Source organism: Babjeviella inositovora, assembly GCF_001661335.1.
Source record: "Babjeviella inositovora NRRL Y-12698 unplaced genomic scaffold BABINscaffold_1, whole genome shotgun sequence".
NCBI classification, from domain to species: Eukaryota; Fungi; Ascomycota; class Pichiomycetes; order Serinales; genus Babjeviella; species Babjeviella inositovora.
The window spans coordinates 1807860-1825111 of record NW_017566838.1 but is presented as its reverse complement, the minus strand read 5'-3'; the positions used below and the strand labels follow the sequence as shown (position 1 = coordinate 1825111).

Sequence of the window (17252 nt, the reverse complement as noted above, 5' to 3'; positions counted from 1 at the left end):
AATATATTTATTAAAAATACCACTAAGGAGACTTGAGCCAGACCAAGAAATTCCAGGGCACAAATCAGCAAGTACCTAATTGGACGTACATGTCTAATATTGATAGATTCAGTAACAGGGACAAATTCATCATTTTCTGTCACGCCAAGTTAAAACCGCGGATGAAAAATAGCAATTAATTTATAACCTGACTTTGCCACTTTTTGCTTGTACAACGAGTAATTAAATTGTTAAATGTGTGTCTGAAAGTCTCTTTAATAAGCCAAATGGAAATGGTTTCGATCTAGTAACCCCACCAAGCCTGTTTTGTCTTACTCAAACAAAGCACAGATCAGATTCGAACAATTGGTTCCCTGCTGAACCAATCCGGTAGTTCTGTCTCACTAAGCCAGAAATTATACCACAGAGGTATATCATCTCTAACCAAGCTGTTTTCTTTTTTTTTTTTCTACTTCTTCACAAATCTGTAAACACTCAACACCTCCCACCCGCACTTCCGCTTCTCCATTAAGCTGATGTCGAACCGTGCGGTCAAGTCCGGCCGGACCACTACCTCCTCTGGCACATTCGACGCACAAAACAAGATATATGCGATTCCATTGGCAGATAGCACGTTGTGGAGTTGGTCTAACAAAACATTGGTCACCACCATCCCTTGGTGTCCGCCTAATAATGCGAGATCCAACCAGTCGTCCTCGGTGCTTTCGTTAGAAGCCTGGGTCTGGCACGGAACTGCAGGCACCTCCTCAGCCGGCACATACGGTGGGTTGAACACCAAGATATCAACCTGGTGGTCCCTAAGCGAGCTGGCCAAATTTGTTTGGATCGGATCGAGCGTAACGCTCTGGCTCTGGTTGTGCGCCACTGTTTCCTTTACGCATTGGCATGCAAAGGGGTTGAGGTCTGTGGTGAAAAATACGGCCTTTTGACCGAGAATGTCGTTGACAGCAATAAATGTTGTGATAATCCCAGACCCAGTTCCAATTTCCAACACCGTCGGGACCTTGAAGGCGAACTTGTGTGCCACGAGGAACGGGCTCTGCTCCTCCATCACGTCAAGAAGGAGAAACGAGTCCTCCGCTGGCTCATAAACTTGTGTATAGGAATCGTAGGGTGGGGGAATAATAGGCGTCGGGAGCATCTGAAGAAGATGTAAAGTGGTTGAAGGCTGTATACGACTGTTGGTGCTAAAATGGGGTAAGTGAAGTGTGCGGCATAATTTTTCATTATCGTGCAGGATATCCTGCAGTTCTAAGGGTGGACGGAGATACGATAAGTAAGAGTGCACTGTTGCAATGACGAGGTCACCAGATAAATTTACAGAGGTTAGTCAAATACATGTAGTTGGAACCATGCAGCATATATATAACGTTAGACATATCTCTTTGAGGGTATGATGGACGATGAAGCATGACTGGGGCTATCTTGATTGACAATCACCTGACTTGCGGTATACACACACTATGTTGTCCTGCATCTGATGGCTAAAAAAATAAGACTCCAAAGCCAAACGCCATCAAACACTTGACACTTCAATCGCCTCTTTTCACATCGCTCCGCATAGCCACAACTTCCAACGATTGAAGCCCCAAATTGGATCTTATAGCTATTCTTACCGATTACCTCTTGCCTTTTCCCGTCCATTATCCCACAGCTCAGAGCAGGATTGTAAGGCTCTTGACCAATACTAGCTCTCCGGCACTTACCATCTACACTTTCGTTTATCACAATGGCAGAAGGCTCAGGGACTGCCCCCGCGGCGTTACAAATCACATCGGAGCAAATCATCCACGAGGCGCTCTCGCAGCGTGACGCTACACTCCGCGCAACAACGCAGAACACGGAGTATGCGGACCTCGAGGAGCTCCAGCAGCATCAGTACAAACAGCGTCGTTCGTTCGAACAGGCGCTTACACGCAATCGTCTTAAAACTAGTCAGTGGCACCAATACGCCAACTTCGAACTCCAGAACCGTGACTTCGCACGTGCGCGCTCCATCTTCGAGCGCTGCCTTGTGGTAATGCCGCACCACATCCCCACATGGACCAAGTACATCAAGGCCGAATTGCAGCACGGCAACGTGAACCATGCGCGCAACTTGCTCGACCGCGTGGTGACGTTGTTGCCGCGCGAGGCTAAGCCTTGGTACTTGTACGTCAGCACGGAGGAGGCACTCGGCAACGTTTTTGGCACGCGGCAGGTGTTTCGTAAGTGGCTCGAGTGGGACCCCCCAAAAGATGCATGGATGCGCTATATCGAATTTGAGATCCGGTATAATGAATACGAGAAAGCCAGACTCGGGTTCCAGGCGTGTGCGGTGGCCATGCCGCTAGACTTGGACGTCTGGTTCCGCTGGACCAACTTTGAGAAGCTGCACGGAACCAAGGCTCTCGCACGGGAGGTTTACGCACTCGCTATCGAGACGGTGGCGGCAATTCCGAAGAAGGAGGCCAGTTTGCCGCCGCTAATCACCCATTGGGCTGCGTACGAAGTGGCCAGTGACGACTTTACGGCCGCCAGCAAGGTCCTCACGGTGTCGCTCGCCAAGTTTTCCGTTTCTGAGGACGATAGAACCCAGTTGTTACAGGCCTTGGCTGAGTATGAAAAGCGGTTTGGGTCGGTAGAATCAGTTGAAGCCGTTACATTGCAGAAGCGAATGCTCCAATATGCAGCGGAGTTGGCCGCCAGCCCCGAGGACTACGACTTGTGGTGGATCTATCTCGACGCGACGGAGACACAGGGCCCCGAGGAGACTCAGAGAGCGTTTGCCAAAGCCGTCGCGGCGTCGCCCCAGAGTGAAACCAAGGAAGCCTGGAGAAAGTACATTGCCGTATGGCTCCGCTACCTTATGTTTGTCGAGTTGACCCTCGACGATAAGGAAAAGACGAGGCTGCTTTTCCAAGAGCTTTTGGGTTTGATTCCCCACACCAAGTTCTCCTTCACAAAGGTCTGGTTGGCGTACGCAAAGTTCGAAATCCGCTGTTTGAACGTGGCGGCCGCGCGCAAGGTCTTGGGCCAGGCTATCGGCCGTACACGCGGCCTAAAGCCATCTGTCTTCAAGCGCTACATCGCGTTAGAGATCCAGATGCGAGAATTCGACCGTGTGCGCAAGATCTATGAGAGCTGGCTCAGCGCTGCCCCAGCGCTGCTCGAAGCGTGGCTAGCATGGCTCGAGTTCGAGATGGAGCTAGATGAAGGCGCGCGTGTCGCTGCATTGTTCGAAACGGCGTTTGAGTACGTTGCGGTGACAGACAGGGATGCACTCATGGACAGATACGCCGGGTTCTTGCTTGAGGAGGGGCAGTACGAGCAGGCGGAGGCAGCGTTTGAAGCGATAGTTAAGGATTCACCGACGTTGAACGGCTGGTTGCGCTACGTCGAGGTCTTGCGCAGCGTTGCAGAGCAGGACGCTGAATTGCGCGACAGCTACGTTGCGAAGGCGCGTGCAGTGTACGAGCGCGCGATTTCCGCTTCAAAAGCCAGCAATGAGAGCCGTTTCTATGTGCTCAAGGCTCTTGTTGAGTTTGAAGAGGTCTATGGAGATGCCATGACCAAGAGTGCGGCTGAAAACAGGCTCCCAGCGGTCGTGAAGCGCAAGGTCGCGGACACGGATGGGAACTACAACGAATACTTGGACTACGTTTTTCCCGACGACGAAGCGATCCAGGAGCAGCCAACAAAGAAGCCCAAGTGGGGTGCTTTCTTGACTAATGCGAAAAAGTGGGCTGCCACCCAGAAGGAGTAAGCCTGAGGAAGTGATTCCGAGGTGGTTAATTGAGTATATTGAAACAATAGAAGTTGGCAAATGTGGAAGAAGCGTATCCAGGTTATAAAAGGGACGGTGGAGGGAGAAATTTAACCTTGTATGAGTAAGGTGAAGTGAATTAAAAGGTGGCCGGTTGGATAAATATAGCATATATTTGGTTCTATTTCTTCGAGTATTAAGAAAGATATCTTCAATGGTTACATAGTGCATCTCGTACAACTCCAGTCTATAAGCTTCATGAAATTATTGAAAGGTACTCATTACCTCTATAGATCTAATCCCTCTTCTTTTGTAGCTCAATTCACTTTAGCAGGTTTTACCATTACCAGACCCTACTTCGAGACACCTAGCTTCACCCCATCTGTACGGGGTTGGGCTCAAAGGCAAAGTTATGGACAGAAGTTATTATGGACCATTGATACGGTGAATAAGCGTAAAGGTTACACTCAATACCGTCCTACAATCATCGTAAGAGATACAGATGAGGTTACTATCTACAATCAGAGTAACGATATATTTTGGTTATTTTCTTATTCTCCAAGAGAATTCCTAAGCTGCGTTAGATCGCGTCGCGGCTTTATGCGCTGCGCCGGTACTGACACGCTGTTATTGCCGGCGTATCTTGTCTCCACAAAACAGCACCCACCATATTTCCCCCTGCCACTCTCGAAATCCCCACGTATCCCCATGTCACAGAACTCAAACACCCTCATGCGAAGGGTGGCCTCCCCCTTCAAGCGTAAAGACTCATCCCTACTCACCCCCGCGGAGAGGCGCTACTCCCAACAGATCGAAAAGGCGCTTGCCTTCTTCGAAACGGTTCTGGAATGGGCGGACTACATCTCATTTCTCCACAAGCTCCAGAAGGCGCTTAGTGGCTTCACTCACAATTGGATCCCGCAATCGTTTGAGGTTGCGCGTGCGTTGGGGCGGTGCCTCTCGCCGACGTTACCTAGCGGCGTCCACGGTAAAACTCTCGAGACCTACGCACTTGCGTTTAACATTTTGGGCAAGGATAAGCTCAATGAGGATATTCACATGTGGCTCCCCGGATTATTACCGTTGATGTCGCATGCGGCGATTGCCATCAAGCCACAGTTGCTCCAGTTGTACGAGCACCAACTCCTTCGGTTAGACGCTCGCAACCTCCGCGCGCTCGCCAAGCCATTGATTTTGTCGCTCTTACCAGGGCTAGATGATGAAGGAGCGGAGAGCTTTGATGCAGTACTAAAGGTGCTTGAGGATTTGAAGGTGCGGATAGACAACGATAATCACTTTTGGCAGTGTCTCTTCTTGTGCATTGTTACCTCTGCCGATAAGCGCCAGGGGGCCCTAGCATGGTGCACCAGGAAGCTCCCAGACTTCAATTTCCAAGAGGTTCAATCCCAAGAGACATCAGATGGTAAGGCATTGGAAGACACGCCATTGAATACCGATATGAAGCCCTCCACCGAATCTGAAGCTTCACAGAGGCTCAGTTTTTTGCCCCATGAAGCCAGATCCTGCGTTTCGCCCGATGTTGGGCTCCTCATTCGTGCGTTTTGTGAGGCACTCGCTGACGACAACTTGTTTGTGCAGCGGGGCTTTTTCGACTTGCTCGTCACCCGGATTGAGCTCCGTTCGGACGTGCTTCAGGTGTTGTGCAGTCCTAGTGACCGCGAAAAGTTGGTCATGAGCGCATGCTCTACTGTCGCGCGGAAGGACATGTCGTTGAACAGACGGTTGTGGAAGTGGCTTTTAGGTCCGGATGAGCCAGAAGAGTCCAAGACGAACGAGAACCCCCCAGAGGGACTGGAGGGATCTACGCTTGACTGGAAAACCCACTACTTCCAGCGCTATGGCCTTGACAGCTTATCCACCGGCTTGCTCAACCTTATCCACGGCTCAAAGACCCGGGGTACTGCGGATTCCCAGAAGACTGAGGCCTTCAGGATTTGTCTCGCCATCATGGACAAGTGGGAGATCGGCCATTTGATCATCCCTCGGGTTTTTCTTCCGGCGCTCAAAAGCTGCCAAGAGGCGTCTCTGGACGTTCTCACCTCCGCTGGTGCGTTGTTTGACGCCATCGAGGCATTTGACATCTGGTCAGACCTCCACAAGCTCGTCGACACAGACTTGACGTTGGTAAGTTTTGCCCTCCAGCACTTCAACGTTGATGACGAGGAAATGATGGTGCAGCACATGCCCTTGCTCTTTCTCCGTCTCCTTGTCAAATGTGAAAGCCTGTGCGACGAGCGTGAAATCGCTCAGTGTTTGGAGATTTGTCAGGAAATGATTACACTTATCCCGGAACGCGCGTTCTTGCCCATTGACGTTGGTATGAAAACACTCACAGAGATTCCCCTGAGCGCCAACGAGACTTCCGCTGAGATCTCCGAATCTTCCAGCGTTTCTGTTTTGCTGAAATTGCACCAGTACTACGCAAGCCAAACCCGTGCGTTCCCCTACACGCATGCTGACCTTACAGCCTCGTTGTTGGACCGGTGTGCAGCCCTTGTAGATACCTATCTCCAGAAACCCTCCCCTCAAGTCTTCCGGTTCTCAGCGTTGCTCTGCGACCTTGTGTCGAAGATCCCGGTAGGCGCCACCCCCTGGCGATGCTACGCGCTTTATGACACAATCAGCAGCTTACCGGAGACCACCTCTGTACCGCTTGCACTTGCGGTGTCCAAGCTTTTTGGGCCAGTCGTAAAGGCGTGCACTGCGACGGAGAAATCGCGCTTGGTGAAGTGCACCCTCGACAAGCTCTGGGACGTGATGCTCGAACACAAGGGGAAATACCAAGTCGAGGCGGTGCGCAGCATCTGGACCATGGAAATGAGCGTGGATTCGCAGTATATCGAGGCTGGACTCTGCGCTTTGCTTTTGAAGGCCGATCCCCGGAGACGGATGCTCGCTATCAACACTTTGTGGACTCACACGGCGCTGCTAGGCGATACAGTGTCCCTCCTCAAGAGACCAATCTGGCTCGTCTTGGACGATTTGGCCGCGCAGGGGACCTCGCAGCGCGATTTGTGTTGCGAGTGGATCCTGACCGTGGTCAATGGCGGTACGGCTAACCGATTTTTCAACGTCATTACTCAACCATTGTTCCATCTCTCGTTCCTTACGGGCGAGACGATCGACGATCTAGAAGCTACCCATTACCACTTGAGCACCGTGGTGAATGTTTTGCGCGTCACCCCGCTCGTCACCACTGCGTTGAATAACGAGTTAGTTACTATCACAGACAATCTTTCGTTGGAGTTCATCCAAAAGAACGACTGGGACGTCTCCACTTACAAGTCGTTGCTCCTCAGCGTATGTTTGAGATTTTTGGCTCTCAGCCCCCCTGAAGAGGCCATCAACGATGATATCTACGGGATGTGCGTGAGGGATGCCTTGGACATCATAGAGCTATTGGTTGATGGTTCCGAGGGCGATTTTGAGAAAATCATCGCGTCTACCTTGCAGTCGGCCGAGACATTCTTTGACGCCGGTGATTCCCAGAAGCAGACGATTGAGGTGCAATACCTCGCGTTAGCGGAGAAAGTGCTCGTGATGGCGAAACACAAACGGTTGCACTTGTTCGGGACTAGCTCCCGGTTGGTGGGGTTTTTGGTGCTGGGCATTTCCAAGGCCGAAGCTTCCATCGTAGTCCACCACTGGGTCAAGCTCCTCTCCGCTTGTTTGCCTTTCTTCTCAGAATCGCTTTTCCTGGCGGTTTTCAGATTGTGCGACTGCTTCTGTCGCAAGATCACGGACATATTCAGTTGCATCGAGGGCGTGCTCTACGGTGTGAGTATGGAGGGTAATCTCGGCGAGGCTGAACGGTCGATTTCCCTTCTTATCAATGGCTTAGAGTCTCTCTTGCTAGTCACCCACCAGAGGTTGGGAAGGCCAGACGAGGCTGGGTTAAATCCTGGCGATACTGGCTTCTTTGGCAGCGTCTTACAGGGAGTATTCCAGTCTGATAACCTTGCGTCAAAAAGTGACGATAATGATCGTCTTAGCTTATTGCTCAGCTTCCAGAACGCCATCAAGGTTTGCTTTGGTATCTGGTTGTGGTCAGAGGAGCGCACGAAGGGGTTCAGCAACAACGAGGTTCTCTCTGGAAAGTATGGCATCAGCCCGCAAGACTCCACGGCATTTGTTGCCACTCGGTTGAAGTTCCGCTGCAAAAAGCTCATGGAAACCTTGAATGCACTCGAACCGTTGGAAACATTGGAGTCTTTGGTGTCGTATAAATCCAGCTCTATAGAGTACGAATCATTGATCTTCAAGATTCTTAACGGACTAGATGGAGGGAAGCCGCTCGTGACCTTCGAGTCGATTTTGCAAACGTTAGGGTCCCATTTCAGCGATGCCCCGTCCTCCTCGTTGCTAAACCCCGATGTACCCGAGACAAAGGTTGCCCATCTTTTGGTGGGTTACGTAGAGTTTCTTGACAACGATGTGGTGGAAGAGCTCTGGCCAGTGGCCTTGGTTTTCTTGAAAGAAGCGTCGGTGCTGGCCAGTTATAAACCGATATACCCCGATTTGTTGAAACTTGTTGCTATTGTGGGCCACAAGTTGCACAAGTCTAGTGATAGAAAGCAGAAACGCGAGATGGCGGATGTTTTTACCAAGATTGCACTTCTGGCGGTCAATCTAGGCTCACGGTCTATTCATTTGGGTCTTGCTGAAAAAGACAAGCCTCTGCTCAGCGAAACAAGAGAACTCTCGCCTGAGCTCGCTTCGACCTCCAACGACAATATGGTCAACTGCATGATTTCCATTCTTCCGTATATTCCCGATCTTTTGACAGATTCTGATAGGATTACCGCTTTCGTCAATTCGGTGGTGAGTGGGTTGGTGCAGCCGGCTTTCAAAGGCAAGTTTGCTGTTTCATCCCAGCTTCTTCGTCTCTTGATTGAGCTCGGATCGTTAAATCAGACCAAGATTTGGAGGCTGGTGGTGTCCGAACTCTTCATGGATGCTAGCTTCTTTGGTACCAACAATCCTGAGTACAGGGAGTTGCTCGTGACGTGGGCCGAGCCCGAGAAGGATGACCGTCTAGCCGACTTGCTCTTCCGGGTGCAACCATACAACCCCAGCTCCACGCTCTTCAACTGGAACGAAGTTGAGATCACCGCGCGCGTGCTTCACTTGAGAAGGATTGTCTATCTTATCATGATTGCCCCCAGGGACTTCTACATGTCCACATTGGATGACCTCATGGTGCGTCTTGCGGAGATCTTCCACTCGCCAACCAAGCAGTTGAAGAGGGATGCCTTTGTCTGCCTCCGAGCGGTATTGTTGAGATTCACTCATTCGCATCTTGTGCAGTACTGGCCATCAATCATTGGGGCGTTGCAGTCGCTGTTCATCGAGGTGATGGACGGAAACGATGACAGCATCGACGTAGTTCTTGGAGCTTGCAAGCTCTTAGATATGCTCATCATGGTGGCACCCGAGGAGTTTCAGTTGTACCAGTGGCTTTTCATCACCGACAACGCCGATGCGATCTACGGCGATAATGCCACCACTTTATCATTGATCGACCGCCTCAGTAAAATGGATATGAACGACAAAACAGAAGAGCTCGAACCGATCCTAGATGTTACAGTGAATGTCAATTCCACAGATCTCGACGCTAAGCGACCGTTATTGGTCGGTGTCCAGCGGGTACGGAGGCTCAGAAACTTGAAGCACTTCTTCGAGGGATTGAGCATTGCGTTCTACGAGCTTGTCTACCGTGGTGGAGAGTTGGATGTGAAGTCGTGCGAAGAAGACGTGTTTAGCGATTTGTTTTTCTAAAGGGATCATGGTTAGTGTATTATAGAGGAAATTCAAAGAAATATTGGATAGATAGATATCACCGAACACTTTGCGTTGTAAAAACCACTCAAGCAAGAAAAAAAATAAGCTTACACGATAGCCCATCAGATTGATTAACTGGCAGACCTTGTAAACTTTATATCAGAACCAAGTTATGTGCTTGATGTCTTACGGTATGTTACAAACCGGTAAAATGCAAACCTAGTTATCACGCATTCATAACAGACCGTGTTGGTTTCATAATGTTTTTTAGGGGATACACCGTGACATGTAAAGCTTTGGGAGACAGGAGATGAAGACGCTAGATGGCACCCCCGACACGGTTCTCAGCCCACCGATTGGATCGCTCCTTTCTTGAGTGGTAGAGGATCCTTGTCTGCTTGTAGTCCCTCAAAAACTGCTGTAGATCTTTCTCTTTCATCTCGTCCTTGTCTTGATGCTCCTCGATCACCGCATCCACCATCAGAAGGGAGTACGCGTTGGCCTCTGCAATTGCTTCGCGCATCCTGGACTTTAAATGGTTTAGGTTGAACCGCTCAAGATTGCGGTACATCTCCAATTCAAGGGATTGCCACGACGCCCGATGTTGGACGAATTCCGGTAAGGCTTCGTCGTTTAGCATCTGGTACCGGGCTCTGAGTGCCAGAAGTCTATCTGCGAGCGAACGGAGCTCGGCTATCTGCTCGTCAATGAGGTTGACATGAGCTGCTTCGTGTTTTGTGAAGGAAGGGTGGGTCTTGACGTACCCACTGAGCAATGTAGGCTCGCTTCTGAGCTCATTAAGACTGTCTCGAGGTAGCGAAGAGAAGTATTTGGGAAATGGTGTCGGGTTTATGGCTGGAGATAGCTGTGTCTGCGTTTTCGGTGGCGAAGCCGTTGGTCCGTTTTCTGGTCTTGGAGGAAGCAGAGGTGGTAAGGACATGGTACACGGAGTTTTGAAAGGGGAGAGTCAGGAATATCAATGATGCTAGCGTTGTATCCACAAGTAGTCGAACCAGAGAGATGCAGACATATGTGCGGGATCCTTTAGTGCACGTGATTGTTCGGAGATCGTCCCTCTTGGCATAGTATGGCATTTACTTGGCTCTGATCCACATATGCCGGTTAAAAATGGCACTTTAACCGTTTTTTTTTTAAATAATATATATGGATATAGTTCCAGAATTACACGATTATGAGTGGTGCGATTAGCGGTCGGTTAGAGCCTAAGCAGCCACGGCGATGCTTGTTTATCTCGTGAAATTAAATCAGGCAACTTAACTGCTAGTGTAATATTGATTCAACCCATTCCATCCTAATCCACTTTATGGTGGCCCGTTGGTTGCCTCCAGACTATAATCTTGTAATGACTCCAGCCATGATATCATTGGTCTATATCACCCGAACCGGCATTCGTCTGGCAGCCGCGCGGGAAAAAAAAAATACCTAGACGACTCACACCTGCACCTTACTGAGGTATGGGGTCCATTTAGTAGCGGCTGCTGCGCGTCTTGACCATCTCTAGTCTTGGTTTTTCTGTAGGATGACTAAATCCTTTCATCACGGATAACCACTCATCCCACGATATCTGTTAAGAGGCCCTTGGAATAATCATACCGCAACATTTACATGTCTCACTCTGTCTCTGATGAAAAGAAGAAACGGTCCCGAAATGGCTGCCACAACTGTAAACGGTTGAAAATCAAATGCGACGAGCTCAAACCCACGTGCTCGTACTGCCAGAAGCGCAACAGCGAATGCGACTACTCGGTAAAGTTGACATGGGGTGGAAGGCCGTTCAAGAAGCCGAGACAAACGAAACATGATTTCTTTCAGGTCGAGCCAGCCAATACCCCATCTGCCGCACCCTGGAATGCATTTGACACTCGAACACCCATCGGACCAAGGACACCGAAGGTGGATGGCCTAACCATGTCCCAATTTCCCACACCGGTCACCCCAATGGCCGTGACTTCTGTAACCCCGGCTCATATCCCCCCAGTTGCCTCATCGCCAATCGAAACCATTGAAGAATCCTCCTTCCAATCGGGGATCTCTAGCTTGAATCATTTGTGGACTAAACTAGAATCCATCACAAACGCGAGCGATGCGCTAAATTTACGCGATTTCGGGGTCCTTGATGATTTACTTACGTCCATGAATGATACAGTGCCCGCTCCGATCGTACTGGAAGCAAAACCGGTAGAAAGCCTGCCGCCCCTAGAACATACCGAGGATAATGCGTACGCGGTGGATCTCGAAAAGGTGTGCGACTATAATAACACGTTTTCTGACGGCCTCAGCTTTAACTTACCGTCGTCCATGGCGCTACGTAACCAGAACAACTTCTATCTGGCGTCCCTTACGCTGCTTGACGACTCGGATGAGCCGTTCACGTCGCTCTTTGATATCAACGACCCTATCTCCTTTTTCCGGTCCATCCCGCCTACCATTAACCCGCTTCCGGAGATTCTCCTCCAGGTGCCATATTACCGCGAGATCTTTCACTTCTACACCGAAGTCACCGCTAGCATGTTGGTGCCGGCCCCAGCCCACATGTATAAGGAGAACCCATTTCGGGTTATCCTTCCACGGATGGCGATGCAGTGTCTGCCAATTCTTTGCGCAATGCTTGCGTTTGCGGCGAAACACCGGTCGATTATCATAGGCCAGGCGGTGCCAGTGGAGATCATCGACCAGTTGATCTCGCGCAGTTTAAACGGATTGATGGCTGCGTTGCGAAACGAATCCGAGAGCAAGAGCGACACCACACTAGCCACTGCCTTGTTGCTTCTCTGCTACGAGGTGTTCTCTCAGAACGAAACCGGCTGGAGGACCCATTTTGTGGGGGCGCGGCGAATCATCCGTTCCCGGAATGGCCACAAGTCGATCACTAGCGAACCGGTCAACAGGGAAGATACCCTTGGGGCTGAGACCCCAGGTGACGTAATGCTCAGCCTTGACGGGACTAGGATGGTAGGGCAGGTGCAACGAAGCTACACAAGAAGCTTAGACGTGCACCGGAAAGTGCACCGAAACCCCCTCAAGCGTGAGAGCAACATCGGGTTCTTTCTCATCCGCTGGTTTGCGTATATCGACGTAATTGGAGGCTTAGCCTCAGCCAAGCCGTGGAGAAATCCGCCGTCCAGATACGTGCCGAATAATGATGATCCCGAGGTTGATGAGGACGACTTTATGACCGACGTCTGCTTGAGGGACGAGACAGAGAATGATATGACGGATTTCGAGGATATAGACCACTTCATGGGGTTTGATATCAAGTTTGTTCCCATCTTGGCCGATATAGTGGCCCTCATATCCAAACGAGAGAACGTGGAGGCAGACGAGATTCTTGGTACGTTGCCTATAAAGTTGGTTACGGAAGCCTTGGAGGCCAAGAGCCGGTTGATGGATTGTTTCGAGATTGGCGAAAAGAAGCGAGAAAAGCGACACCAGAAAATTCTAGAGCTCCGCCGCAAAAAGCAAGAGGAGCGCCAGCAGTCCACCACGCCCCCAGACGTGAATTCCCCCACCACAGCCACATCGGAGGCAACAAAGATCAGCGAAAACGTGTTACGCTCAACCAACCGCGTGTTTGCTTACATGGGGCTCATCAACTTGTACCGTCGTGTGCTCTGTGTGCCTACGGAATCACCAATAATTCAGCAGCATGCGAAAGATATTGCTGACGCCTTCAAGAGCAACATTCCAGCCTGTTCTAACGCCGAAGTCTGCTGTTCGTTTGCTCTTTTTACAGCGGGCTGTGAGGTGATGGACCCAGAGTACCGCATCTTTTTCCAGGAGCGCTTTACCGCCATGTCCAAGGTCGGCAACATTGCCGCGAACACCGCACTAGAGGTGATGATGCAGTGCTGGGAGTCCGGGAAATCGTGGATGAGCATCCTCAAGGAGCAGGATATCGTATTGGTGTTCTTCTAAAGGGTGTAGAGGCCAAGAGATTGCATGTTTTTTTTTTCAGAGACGAAAGGAGTACCTTTAGACTGCCCAGAACTTGTGTATGTATTGTTACAAGCTTGAATGACTGTTTGGTGTATTTTTTTTGCATTTCGGCTATAAGTCATGTAATCTAGTATCGAGTTGTATGAAGGGAGTAGATTTATTAAAGCTCTGGCTTAGCCTTTTTAAGGTGTCAAAATTTCTGAAAATGTCAGTTGCCAGTTTATTTCGATATATGTCTGAAAGTCAGGTATTTTATTTTGCTAAACACAGTAAATGCGCCTTGAGGGCTACTCTGGTTAGCGTTTAGACCTTCATCAGATGGGCCAATATTTCATATTTTTTCCCCCTCCACTCTCTCAGAAAGTTACCTTTCGACCCACGAGTCAAATCAATTTATTGAATTGTATCAATATATATATAAACCACCACCCTTAATTAAACATTTTAGACATGAACTGGTTATTTCCATGGAACTATACTTCTGTCTCACTCGAAGTTGATGTGGCGATCAATTGGAAGGTATGACATCACGTGCTTCTGCCATACACGCCGAGGGGTTCTAACAGAACTCTGCTCAGGCACCTGTTACCCCGATAATCCCAGCACCCACTCTATAGCTTTGGCCATAAAATATTCCAACAAGTTTGAGCACCCTCATATTACCTCAACCATATACAACTTCCTTGATATTGCCATGTTTTCCAGAAAGAAGAGCGATAAAAAAGTGGAGCGTGAGCTCTTGGACATGTTGAACTCGAAGTACAACCGCAACCTCTGTGGGGAATGCAAAGCCGTGAACCCCACCTGGGCGAGCTGGAACTTGGGTGTTTTTCTCTGTGGCAGATGTGCTTCGCTTCACCGAAGACTCGGCTCCGACCACTCTAAGGTCAAGTCGTTGACGTTGGACAGCTGGACAAACAGCGAACTTGACACGCTCGGTTCTATCGGTAACAAACGGGCGTACGACAAGTGGAACCCGAAGGGCGAGCCGTTTCCGTTTGACGATGACGACGACGCCTTGCTCGAGACCTACTTGAGAGACAAGTATATCCGAGGCAGCTTCAGATACGACGAGATCAGTCCCCGTGACTATGATAAGAACGCAAAAGAGACCAGAGGGGAAAGCGGTTCCCGTTCTCGAAGCTCATCCAACTCTGTGCCACGACTTACCCACAACGCCCAGTTGAGTGAGTACCAGAGACAAAAGTACTACCAAAACTTTATCAAGGTGACGAACGAGCTCGGCTTCCGGAACCCCGATGACGATGTCTACGAGGCGTTGCACTTGGCCAAGAATAAGCTCCCTGTGGCGTTGGAAATTCTCGCGAGAGATGGCAGCGAAAAGCCCAAGTTGCCCCAGAGACCAGGCTCCAACGCCTCTTCTCAGGGCAGAACCGGCTCCACCAGCAGTTTATCAGCTAACAACCCTATGCTCGCTAGCATAGCCACCAACAAAACCGGCACTACCATTCCTGACACAACCTCTGCCGAGTGGTGGAAGAGCACCGGCCAAGCACCAGCTCAAGCACCGGCTCAAGCCGATCCATTGGCCAACTTGCAGCCATTTTTGGACCCAGCCACCGGCCTTGTGATCTATATCGATCCTATTTCAGGCCAGCAGTACGTGGATCCTAACCAACAACAGCAGTTCCAAATGACCGGTGCCACATCACTCGGGTTTGGGAACGGTGTCCAGCCACAGAAGACGGGCATAGACAAGAAGGAAATTTTAAGCTTGTACAGTAATCCGACGGGCCAGCAGCAGTTCACTGGTACCCAGCAAAGTCTGTTTGCCCAGCAAACTGGTGTTCAGCCACAAACCTTTGTCCAGCCGCAAACACAGTTTGCTCAGCCACAGCAGACAGGGTTTCCTCAGCAAACGGGATTTCCTCAGCAAACGGGATTCCCTCAGCAAACTGGATTCCAACAGCAGGCGGGCTATTTCCAACAACCTCAGCAGTTTCAGCAAGGCCTGCAGCAGCAGCAGTTCTATCAGCAAAACCAACAGACCGGGTGGCGTTAAGTTTCTCAGGTTTGAACGTTGGTCATATATCACAGTACGTCCTTTAGACTAATTTAACGATGTATGTATATTCATGAGATTGTATTAAGGTCTCAATAGAAGCTCCAATAGAGTATCAACAGATCCAGGTCTCTGAAGGAAGTTCAATCCAGTTTTAGACCTGCGGGCTAATGGATAAAAAATTAGCTAACTTGGGATGGTTTTATATAACGACACCCTGCCTGTTACTACGTTGCAGTTTCTATCAACGGGCTAATCGCATTCAAAATCTGCCAAAGTCTTGACGATTTCGTCTCAATTACTCAAAAATCAGTTTAAACTAAATGGGTGTAAATTGAACATTTCCAGCATGCTATGGACGTTACGCCCGATTCTTCCTCGAAACCTTTAACGGAGGTAGCGCGCCTACCACCTTGGTACCCACACGTAAGCTGGTTACTGAATACGTAGCCCCATGCGGTTCAAGTTTTATAACGCTCTCCACCATATACACCGCCAATCGACCACACCAACCCGAGATGGATAACTTCAGAAAGAGCGTAAGAGCATTTGATGCTTTTCGTAAGTAACGGTTTCCTCCCACTTACCGCAGTACTAACCGTCCAGCCAAAACACAGCCCACGCATCAAGTGAGGTCCGAGAAGGGTGGCTTGTCCACGGTGGTTGTCGTCTTTCTCTCGTTGTTCATCCTCTGGATGGAGATCGGTGGCTTTATTGATTCGGAAATTGACCACCAATTCTCTGTTGATGACAATGTGGTAAAGGAACTTAAGATTAATATGGACATTCTCGTGGCTATGCCGTGTCAGTTCATCCACACCAACGTCTTGGACATCACAGATGACAGACTCATGGCTAGTGAGTTTTTGAACTACGAAGGGATGAACTTCTTTGTTCCAAACAGGTACTCCGTCAACGAACACCGCAACCCGCTCGTCAATACGCCAGATCTCAGCGAGATCATGCGAGACGGGTTAAGGGCCGATTTCAGCGTCAAGAGTTTACGCGTCAATACGGGTGGACCAGCCTGTCACATCTTTGGGTCCATTCCAGTGAACAAGGTTAGCGGGGACTTTCACATAACGGCCAAGGGGCTTGGCTATAGAGATGCTTCGCAAGTTCCATGGGAGGCCTTGAATTTCACTCACGTGATCACCGAGTTTTCCTTCGGTGACTTCTATCCCTTTGTGAATAACCCATTAGACTTTACCGTCCAGACCACGCCCGAAAATGGTGTACTATATTCCTACTTCCTCTCGGTGGTGCCTACCGCGTATAAGAAGTTGGGCGTGGAGATTGAAACCACCCAGTTTTCGGTCAACCTGGTGAAGAAGACTTTTGAACCCATGAGAGGAACTCCGGGGATCTCCTTCAAATACGACTTTGAGCCAATCAAGTTGCATGTCGAAGAGAGGAGAATCCCGTTCTTGCAGTTTTTGTTCAACCTAGCCACCATTTGTTGTGGACTACTCGTGGTGTACGGCTGGGCATACAAGCTTTTTGACCAGGTCATGTCCTTGCTCTTTGGTAAGAAGTTTACTGCCTGGGGAGCCGAACTGACTCCAAGCTTGCTCGATGATGATACGAAGTACGAAAGATTGGCATAGGAAAAAAGTATGAACTATGTACATTAGTGGTAAAGCTCCTTTAAGACGGATATACTGAATATTATCAATATGCAAAACCCTTATGGTAGAGAGAAGCTGTACCATTTATCATATTACT

General features: G+C 49.6%; 7 protein-coding genes across 7 annotated transcripts; 5 read left to right on the top strand and 2 right to left on the bottom strand.

Moving 5' to 3' along the window:
* Positions 1-3: 3 nt before the first annotated feature.
* On the bottom strand, positions 4-1116 carry BABINDRAFT_159436 (S-adenosylmethionine-dependent methyltransferase). Its single transcript, XM_019127658.1, has one exon. The coding sequence runs from the start codon at positions 1049-1051 to the stop codon at positions 449-451; it is 603 nt and encodes a 200-aa protein (XP_018988287.1). The 5' UTR covers positions 1052-1116; the 3' UTR covers positions 4-448.
* A 430-nt stretch (positions 1117-1546) lies between these two features.
* BABINDRAFT_159435 (uncharacterized protein) lies at positions 1547-3991 on the top strand. The gene has a single exon (XM_019127657.1). The coding sequence runs from the start codon at positions 1730-1732 to the stop codon at positions 3743-3745; it is 2016 nt and encodes a 671-aa protein (XP_018988286.1). The 5' UTR covers positions 1547-1729; the 3' UTR covers positions 3746-3991.
* A 462-nt stretch (positions 3992-4453) lies between these two features.
* Positions 4454-9544, top strand: BABINDRAFT_31126 (uncharacterized protein; the record flags this gene model as incomplete). The annotated part of the gene is made up of 2 exons (XM_019131520.1): positions 4454-5143; positions 5237-9544. 2 exons carry the CDS (start codon positions 4454-4456, stop codon positions 9542-9544), a joined length of 4998 nt encoding a protein of 1665 aa, XP_018988285.1.
* Positions 9545-9866: 322 nt separating this feature from the next.
* On the bottom strand, positions 9867-10487 carry BABINDRAFT_164675 (ESCRT-I subunit protein; the record flags this gene model as incomplete). Its single annotated transcript, XM_019130273.1, has 1 exon — positions 9867-10487. The coding sequence occupies one exon, from the start codon at positions 10485-10487 to the stop codon at positions 9867-9869; it is 621 nt and encodes a 206-aa protein (XP_018988284.1).
* A 540-nt stretch (positions 10488-11027) lies between these two features.
* On the top strand, positions 11028-13616 carry ZCF32 (Zcf32p). Its single transcript, XM_019127656.1, has one exon. It carries the CDS (start codon positions 11174-11176, stop codon positions 13481-13483), a length of 2310 nt encoding a protein of 769 aa, XP_018988283.1. The 5' UTR covers positions 11028-11173; the 3' UTR covers positions 13484-13616.
* Positions 13617-14054: 438 nt separating this feature from the next.
* BABINDRAFT_159432 (uncharacterized protein) lies at positions 14055-15904 on the top strand. The gene has a single exon (XM_019127655.1). The coding sequence runs from the start codon at positions 14199-14201 to the stop codon at positions 15525-15527; it is 1329 nt and encodes a 442-aa protein (XP_018988282.1). The 5' UTR covers positions 14055-14198; the 3' UTR covers positions 15528-15904.
* Positions 15905-16045: 141 nt separating this feature from the next.
* On the top strand, positions 16046-17134 carry BABINDRAFT_31237 (uncharacterized protein; the record flags this gene model as incomplete). The annotated part of the gene is made up of 2 exons (XM_019131531.1): positions 16046-16088; positions 16134-17134. The coding sequence occupies 2 exons, from the start codon at positions 16046-16048 to the stop codon at positions 17132-17134; spliced, it is 1044 nt and encodes a 347-aa protein (XP_018988281.1).
* Positions 17135-17252: the final 118 nt, after the last annotated feature.